The sequence below is a fragment of the Protobothrops mucrosquamatus genome, unplaced genomic scaffold (assembly GCF_001527695.2).
Source record: "Protobothrops mucrosquamatus isolate PMUCROS unplaced genomic scaffold, P.Mucros_1.0 scaffold1878, whole genome shotgun sequence".
Lineage (NCBI taxonomy): Eukaryota > Metazoa > Chordata > Lepidosauria > Squamata > Viperidae > Protobothrops > Protobothrops mucrosquamatus.
Window position 1 is genome coordinate 58234 of NW_015388005.1, and position 7779 is coordinate 66012.

Below are 7779 nucleotides of genomic sequence, written 5' to 3' on the forward strand. Positions count from 1 at the left end.
GGAGATGGATTGTTTAAGTTTAGACTTTGGAGTTAGAGATATTAATATTTGTTTACTTGTATTTGAATATTAGCCTAGGTTGGTTTGGGAAGTCCGGGGGGTGGGGGGATGGGATATAATATTGTGAAATATTTGTGATGTATTTCTTTTTTCTTATGATAAAAATAAAAATTTTATATTGAAAAAAAAAAAAAAAAAACTAAAACATGTAGGATTTTTTCCTTTGGAAGGTCATTTGAGCAGGAACAAGATTAAGATGTACAAAATCATGCATACCATGCAGATAGTACTAAAACAAAAGTATCTGTACCTCAAAATATTAGGATCAGGGCCATCCAATTAAATTGATTAGAAAGACATTTAGAATTGACAAAAGAAAGTATTGTTTTTCGTAGTGCAAAATTAATTTGTAGAATTACTACAGGATTTGACAAAAATATTTCATCTGGATGTTTAAAGGGGATTAGATAAATTCATGGATGACATTAATCAAAGCCTTCCAGTTTTGAGATGTATTGTTGCCTCCAGATTAGGGACTCCATGCCTCTACTGTAGTATTGGTTGCAAGTAGGTATAATGCCATCTGCTTGAAAACACTCCAGAGGTTTCTGTTTGGCCATGATGAGAAACAAAGTGTTGGATTAACCATTGGCCTGATCCAGTTGGGCTATTCTTGTGTTCTTATTTTTTTTCTTTACTCATTTATTCTATCTATAGTATCTATTAGTGTTACACACAAACTCGTGTACATATGTCACAGAGGAAGTAATTTCTAGTGAGAGCAATCAGACATGAGTATTTAGAATACGAGAAGATGTGGCAATGGGAAAATAAGCTGTTTTGTCTTGCCTTCTATTTCACAGGAGAGCGGCTCTGCAGTTTGGAAGAAGGAACCCCTGGGAATGGCACCTATACACGTCATGGTTCTATCTTTGCCTCTCTGGCTGGTTGTTTCATGAAGAAAAGTGAGAATGGCACGGTGAGAATCAATATTTCTGCATAGAAATACTCCTTAGCTTCTTAACGTCTCAATTGTGACTGGGATTTCAGTTGTAAGGCATGCACCCATGTCAGTGGACCTGATTTTATTACCAATATTACAGTAGTCATTAAGCTGATCATGTAATTGTAAGTCCAAATCACATGTTTGTTAAATGAATCCTGCGGTTATAAGTCTGAATCCAAAAACAGCAAAAGATACTGGAAACCAGTAAAAATAACCTTGCAAGTTGTGGTCACATGATTGCAGGACACTGCAACCAGTTGTAAATTTGAGCCTGCTGCCAAGTGCCCAAAATGCAGCCATATGACCGGGGGGGGGGGGGAATGCAACATTTTACAATAGCCAGAAGTGTTTTATGGGCTGTAAAGCACCCTTTCCATAGGCCATTATAACTTGTGAAACATCATTAAACAAGGACTGCATGTAGCAGTATATGCTGTGGATGACAGTGGGAGGGATAATGATAAGGACTGCATGCCTTGAATAACATGACATACAGGCAATCCAGAAGGGGTTGAACTTCAACTTATCTCTTGGTGGTACCTCAATGCATGGATGAATCTTGCTGGTTTTGCACCCTCCCTTTAGCTCCCGGTAATCTCTGTGATGAGAGATGTGGAATCTCAGCTACTGCCCGATGTGGGAGCCATAGTGACCTGCAAGGTAACCTCAGCAGATTTCCCTAATAATTTCATTGTTATTTTAAAATCAGCAATTAGTATCAAGAAAATAAAAGGTAATACAAATGGATAGAATGCTATATTTACCCATAAGTGAAGAGTAGGATTTTTTTTCCCCTGCAGTTCATTCATCTTTGGAAGCTCATGTTAGATTTGCCAACAGTGTGATGAGTGAAACAGATAAAGTTTTTGTCTAATCTTTCTCTGGTATTAGTTAAATGTGGGATCATTTTCCCTACAATAAAATGAGTATGTGAAACCTAAGTCATAATCATAATATATTGCCAGTATTGCTGTCTACATTTGTTTTTATTTACGTTTTTTAGTTGTTTAGTCCCTTCATTCAGTATTTAGCAGGCCTACTGTGATGTTGCAGAAAGAGAAAAGGCTTATATATCCCAGCTTGGAGATTAGCTTGGTTATTTTCATTATGTAGAACTGAAGTATTATCAATTACAATCCTGAAGTTATAAGAGAGAACAGATCATTGCTAAAAGTTGCTTTTTTTCTTTTTCACTTCAGGTTTGCAGTATTAACTCTCGTTTTGCCAAGGTGCATATTTTATATGTTGGTTCTACACCATTAAAATCCCCATTCCGTGGAACAATACGGTATGAAGAAAACTATTTTGTGGACATTTTTTGAAGGTGGCATTAGTGATGAGAGAATAAGCAAACTACAGTATGTTAATACTCCATCTGATTCTCATTGATATTTGAGTGATAATGAGAATTGGAAATATTGTTGGTTCTTAAGCTCTGCTGATTATATTTTTTTTCATATAATTAGCTAACTTCTTTCTAAATTATACTATTATACAATATACATGTTTTATTTTATTTATGTATTTATTAACGTTATTGACTGCCCACCTTACCACAAGGGTAATTGGGTGGTTTACAATATTAGAAGATAAAATATTACAAAGCCCATATGCAGTAAAAATATAAACATCAACTGTAACTAAAAGATGGGAAGGGAGGGAGTAGGATGCATGGGGGGGATAAAGTTGCCTTGTTCTGTAAGATTAGTTGAAGAGGGGAGAGAAGAAATTGGCAAAATTACGATTTCATCTTTTCTTCCATTATAGCAGAGAAGATATCCGAGCTACAGAGAAAGACAAGGTCAGATAGCTTTATATTTGGTTATATCAAATGAAGAAAATATGGCAGAGAAGCACTTTTTTTACATTAATATCTATGAACTTACAGATATGTTCAATCATTTTATTCCACATGTATTGGTATAGTTTCCAGGTGATTGCTAAAACTTGTTAGGAACAAAAATTGCATATTTGGGGTAGTAATTTGATTGCGAGGGTAAGAATACCGATGGATAACGACCACTCATTCAGTGACCATTTGAACTCATAGTGACACTGAACAAGTGATACTTTATGAGCAGTCCTCAAAGTTCCATGTGTTGCAGCCCCCCTCCCCCCCATACTTACATAATCATGATCCGGTTACTTGGCAAATGGCCTGGATTTTGGACCTTTGGTTATGATTTGCAATCATCCCTGTTGACTTCCCCTAAGCAAAGTCATTGGGGAAGCTGGCAGGAAGTCTGGATCACATGAGGTCCTAGCTCAGGGGTAGACAACCTTGGCTCTTTTATGACTCGTGGACTTCAACTCCCAGAATTCCTGAGCCAGCATGGCTGCTGAGGAATTCTGGGAGTTGAAGTCCACGAGTCATAAAAGAGCCAAGGTTGCCTACCCCTGTCCTAGCTTAACCGCCCATAATAATTCACTTAATGATAATAGCTGGAGACTGCTGGGAATGCCATTGCCAAGGAGTGTGGTCACGTGACATTGCACTTTACATCGCTTAGTGATAGAAATTTCAGTCTCAATTATTGTGGCTAAAGCAAGGGCCACTTACTTTTTAAAAAATGTCATAATTATTTCAAACCTTTCTGTATCCAAACTGGACTTGCTTTATCGCTCTATTTGCCAGAGACATTTGTCCCTCAAAATTGTCCTCGCATTTTGACATTTGCTTTCTCTTTTCTCCTACTTTATATGTTGATAGATAGAAGTTTACAAGAGTTTCCGGCCAGGAGATATTGTTTTGGCCAAAGTTGTATCCTTTTTCTGCGGTTGTCTTTTTGCCTGCATTTGTGATTTTCTGTGGAAATTTTCAGACTTTTTCTCTTAACCTGTGGACTAGATCTCTTTAGGGGATGTACAATCAAATTATTTGCTGACCACAGCAGAAAATGAGCTAGGAGTAGTAGTGGCTCACAGTGAAGCAGGTAAGAACAATTATTTTCTGAATAAAATGAAAAACCATAACTTAAATGTACACACTGGCAACTTTTTAAGTTTCAACTCTCTGCAGATGTGATTTTGTAGGAAATATCAGGGATGCCATAAATGTCACTATATCTAAATGGGAAAATCTAGAATAATATCCAGTCCACATAAACAGCTGTTCTTCAGTGTCAAAGTGAAAGCTATACATGTGGGTGAGTCGTTTTGAACTGGAATTATTGAATTTAAAGATAGCAAGGTTGTGACAACATCAGAAATTAATTGCAGGGTAATTTTCCAAAGCACAGGACTCTTTTTTTCCTCAGGAGTTTATGTCTATATAAATATTGACTTTTTTTATCTCAGGTGTACAGATGGTGCCAATAAGCTGGTGTGAAATGCAGTGTCCCAGTACACATGGCAAGGAGCTGCGCAAAGTAGCCCGTGTTCAGCCTCAATTTCTGCAGACATAGTGAAAGATGCATACACCAAAGCATACGACTGGTAGCAGGAAAGATTAATCCTAGGAAAAGAATCAGAGGAACTTGAAAGAAAAAAGAAAGCAACTTCAAGAATGTTGCAGAGCTTTTTAGCGAAGGACATTATTATTAGAACTTTTTACTTTCAATTTGGCAACCTAATTTTGTTTTGTAATTCAGAAAACTTTCTACTCTGCCTTCAATTGAAGCAGCTAAACTCTGCTTTAGAAAAGCAAAAAGACAAGAAAACAATCCATAAAGGCTGCCTGCCTGCATTTTCCCTTGTAAATTACAAGTCATTGGCCTGCCCAAGAAGTAAGCCTAAATCAATATCTGTTTCTCTTGAAATATACTTTAATTGCAAGCCCTTTTAAATCTCAAGTTATCACAGTATCACAAAAAAAATGGAATAAAAACTAGGAACTTGACTGAAAAAAATGTTAAAGCTATATTTTGACTAAACTACTGAGGTAGTCTATACAGTGGCACTCAGTCAACCTCTGGCATATGAAATTATGCAACGCTGCATCTTTTGACAGTATATGATATGATAGTGAGATATGCAGAGTCCCAAATAATGCATTTTTCAGCATCTTTCTGGTGCTCAAACTTTGGAATTGTTTCCAGAGGTGAATGCAAAACAGATATTCTTGACCATGATTTTTTTAAATAAAATCCCACATCAAAATGTTTGCCTCCACCTATCCATGTCCTTGTATTTCCTGTACATATTGTATCTTGTATTTGACATCACGTGGGATGCACAATATTTTTCAAAGTGTTGCGTACTGCTTTGGAGTGGCATTTGAAGAGCCACACAAATGAGGTTTTTTCCCCCCATATATTTAAACCTTTACCAATCAAGTTGCAAAATCCAGAGTTCTTTCTCTGCTTATCTGACAAATATTTTCTTATCAATCTTAATAAGACCTATTCTTGCCCTTCATGTCCAGCTTTTTTTTTTGCTTCCTCTATCCAGTTGTCCCCTTTTCTGTTCCCAATAGAGCTACCCATGTATAAACTACTTCATAGAAAATGGCTTTTAATTAGTAATTATTCAATTACTTATTTTTATTCTGGTCCTGTTTTTTGGGAGTATGGCCTCTGAAAAATATGTATAGTCATGTATCTGTACTCCTGGTTTAAGTCTCACCCTCTCCTACGCACAGGAGATTGGTTTCATCTAAAATTGGCAACTCAGGTGATGTTCTTCATTGCAATAGTTACATTTTTCTTAATACTATATTAATAAGCCTCTTTTACAAGTAATACAGACACAGCAGCTATTGCACATAATTCCTTTATTTTACTGAGACTTAGGGCAAATTCAGCCATTGTACAGTGGAATTAGTTCTACTGTAAATCTGCCATCCAGAAGGCAGAGACAACCATAAACTATGGGGTAGAAAAGCAACGTGATGATACACAGTATCAGGGTTTACTGGCACTACACAAAGTTATTGGATCACAGGTGGAAATTCCAGAGTGGGAGCTAGTCCTTTCTTCTAGTCTCACCCTTCTTTCCTACATTCAGAAGGCAATGAAATAAGAATTGGCTTTTCATCTAGCTTAAGTGAAATGGCGTGCTGCTTATGCAAAATTAAAAAACAAAAAACAAATAAAAATGGTCCTTGCAACCATCTTGAATGGCAAAACCAAATGAAACAATACTTGACTAATTGGGAGTTCTCACGTGAAGATAGCAAAGGTTCTCTTGGGAAAACCTTGGTCTCCTGTTCAGTTCAGCAGCACTGAATTTCATTGCTTTGGGATTTGTTTCTGTCAGTAACCCTGCTGATCTATGGTCCACACCTCTAAAATATCTAGCCAGATCCTGCTGGAGAAACGTGAATGTTGACGGGTAAGCCATGGCTCTCATAAACTTCACCATCTCTGGCTCTTCAGCCCAGTCCCTTGAGGCATGTGCTAAGGAAGGGGAAAGGGGTTATACTACTGATTACTTTGCCTGCCCTCATTTCTTAACTTTGCCCTGAGCTGCCACAGCTTCCATAGCTTTGCGGACAGTCTCCTCATCTCCCAGGAATTGCATAGGCTTGATAGGCTTCAAATTTTTGTCCAGCTCATAGACTATTGGTATTCCAGTGGGCAGATTGAGTTCCATGATTGCTGCCTCAGACATTCCTGCAAAGAATAAAATAAATGAAAATGTATGACAAGGTAAAAAGCTTACTTATATTACCCTATTCAGGACCTATTACCAGAGAGCTTTGGTTCAACTAACTTTTTAGATTCAGTCAGGCTTAAATCCGCTTTCGTTCCAAAGTTACAAACAGAATACTTACCTTCTAGATGTTTCACAATGCCTCGGAGACTGTTACCATGGGCAGCTACGAGCACTCGCTTGCCTTCCTTGATCTGAGGAACAATTTCTTCATTCCAGAAGGGCAGTGCCCGAGCAATGGTATCTTTCAAACTCTCACATGTAGGTAGCTGATCTTCAGTAAGGTCAGCATAGCGGCGATCCTAGAGTAGGAAAGGCAGCAGCAACTTAATCACAGTGATTGATTCATATTTTCTCAAGACTTGTTATAGATTGCTGTACTTCATTTTTAAAAATGCTTTAGAAAAGTTGTGTCTCAAACCACCTGTTTGCTTGACACCATACTTTAGGCACTTAAGTGATCGTATAGGCCAGTGATGGTGAACCTTTTAGAGACTGGGTGCCCAAACACTGGCCTGGCCCGCCGCTGCTCCACCCGCCCGCAAGGCCACTCACCACAGATCGCCCAGGCAGCCTTGCGGCGCCATGGCAGCCACGCCCTCCGCCAACACCCCGCAGCATCATGGGGCGTGAGGGCAGAGTCTTGCCCCTGCTGCCCGGCTGCCATGTGCTTGACTGCGCTGCTCCACGTGGGTCGCGCCTGGGGGAGCCTCTCCGGACAGGCTACTGGTGAGGAGGGGGTTGCGGGGGGGAGGCGGGGCTGGGGCAATGGCGTGCGTGCCCACAGAGAGGGCTCTGAGTGCCACCTCTGGCATGTGTGCCATAGGTTCGCCACCACTGGTATAGGCTACTGTAATTTTTTTGTAATCCCCGCTCAATGACATTTTTAGAACTGCTACTGTGACAATAATTATTGTCAGCCATATGTTAGGCAATAAATAATTTTAAGGTGCCTGATGAAGTTGTATAACATTAAATAAATAAGGTTGTTGAGAGTGTGGTTGCACAGCAGTTTCCTCGGCACCTGGAGGAAACAGTCTATCTAGACCCTCTCCAGTCGGGCTTCAGGCCGGGATACAGCACGGAAACGGCATTGGTCACGTTGGTGAATGATCTCTGGAGGGCCCGGGACAGGGGTTATTCCTCTGTCCTAGTTCTTTTGGACCTCTCAGCGGCTTTTG

The 7779-nt window shown here is 39.2% G+C and overlaps 2 protein-coding genes across 3 annotated transcripts in view; one reads left to right on the top strand and one right to left on the bottom strand.

Annotated features, from left to right (window-relative positions):
• EXOSC1 (exosome component 1) overlaps positions 1-4821 on the top strand; it is a 7884-nt gene extending 3063 nt beyond the window's left edge. Inside the window, exons 2-8 of one of the 2 annotated variants that reach the window (XM_015823454.1) lie at positions 864-979; positions 1592-1666; positions 2206-2294; positions 2777-2807; positions 3717-3767; positions 3855-3939; positions 4304-4821. In XM_015823454.1, coding sequence (XP_015678940.1) covers positions 864-979; positions 1592-1666; positions 2206-2294; positions 2777-2807; positions 3717-3767; positions 3855-3939; positions 4304-4410 — 554 coding nt within the window. In that variant the 3' untranslated portion in view covers positions 4411-4821. Of the gene's footprint in view, positions 1-863; positions 980-1591; positions 1667-2205; positions 2295-2773; positions 2808-3716; positions 3768-3854; positions 3940-4303 lie in introns of both variants that reach the window. The other variant, XM_015823455.1, reaches the window with a different exon arrangement.
• An 879-nt stretch (positions 4822-5700) lies between these two features.
• Positions 5701-7779, bottom strand: part of PGAM1 (phosphoglycerate mutase 1) — a 6530-nt gene continuing 4451 nt past the window's right edge. Inside the window, exons 3-4 of the mRNA XM_015823456.1 lie at positions 6720-6900; positions 5701-6558 (exon numbers count right to left, since the gene is read on the bottom strand). Coding sequence (XP_015678942.1) covers positions 6389-6558; positions 6720-6900 — 351 coding nt within the window. The 3' untranslated portion in view covers positions 5701-6388. The remainder of the gene's footprint in view (positions 6559-6719; positions 6901-7779) is intronic.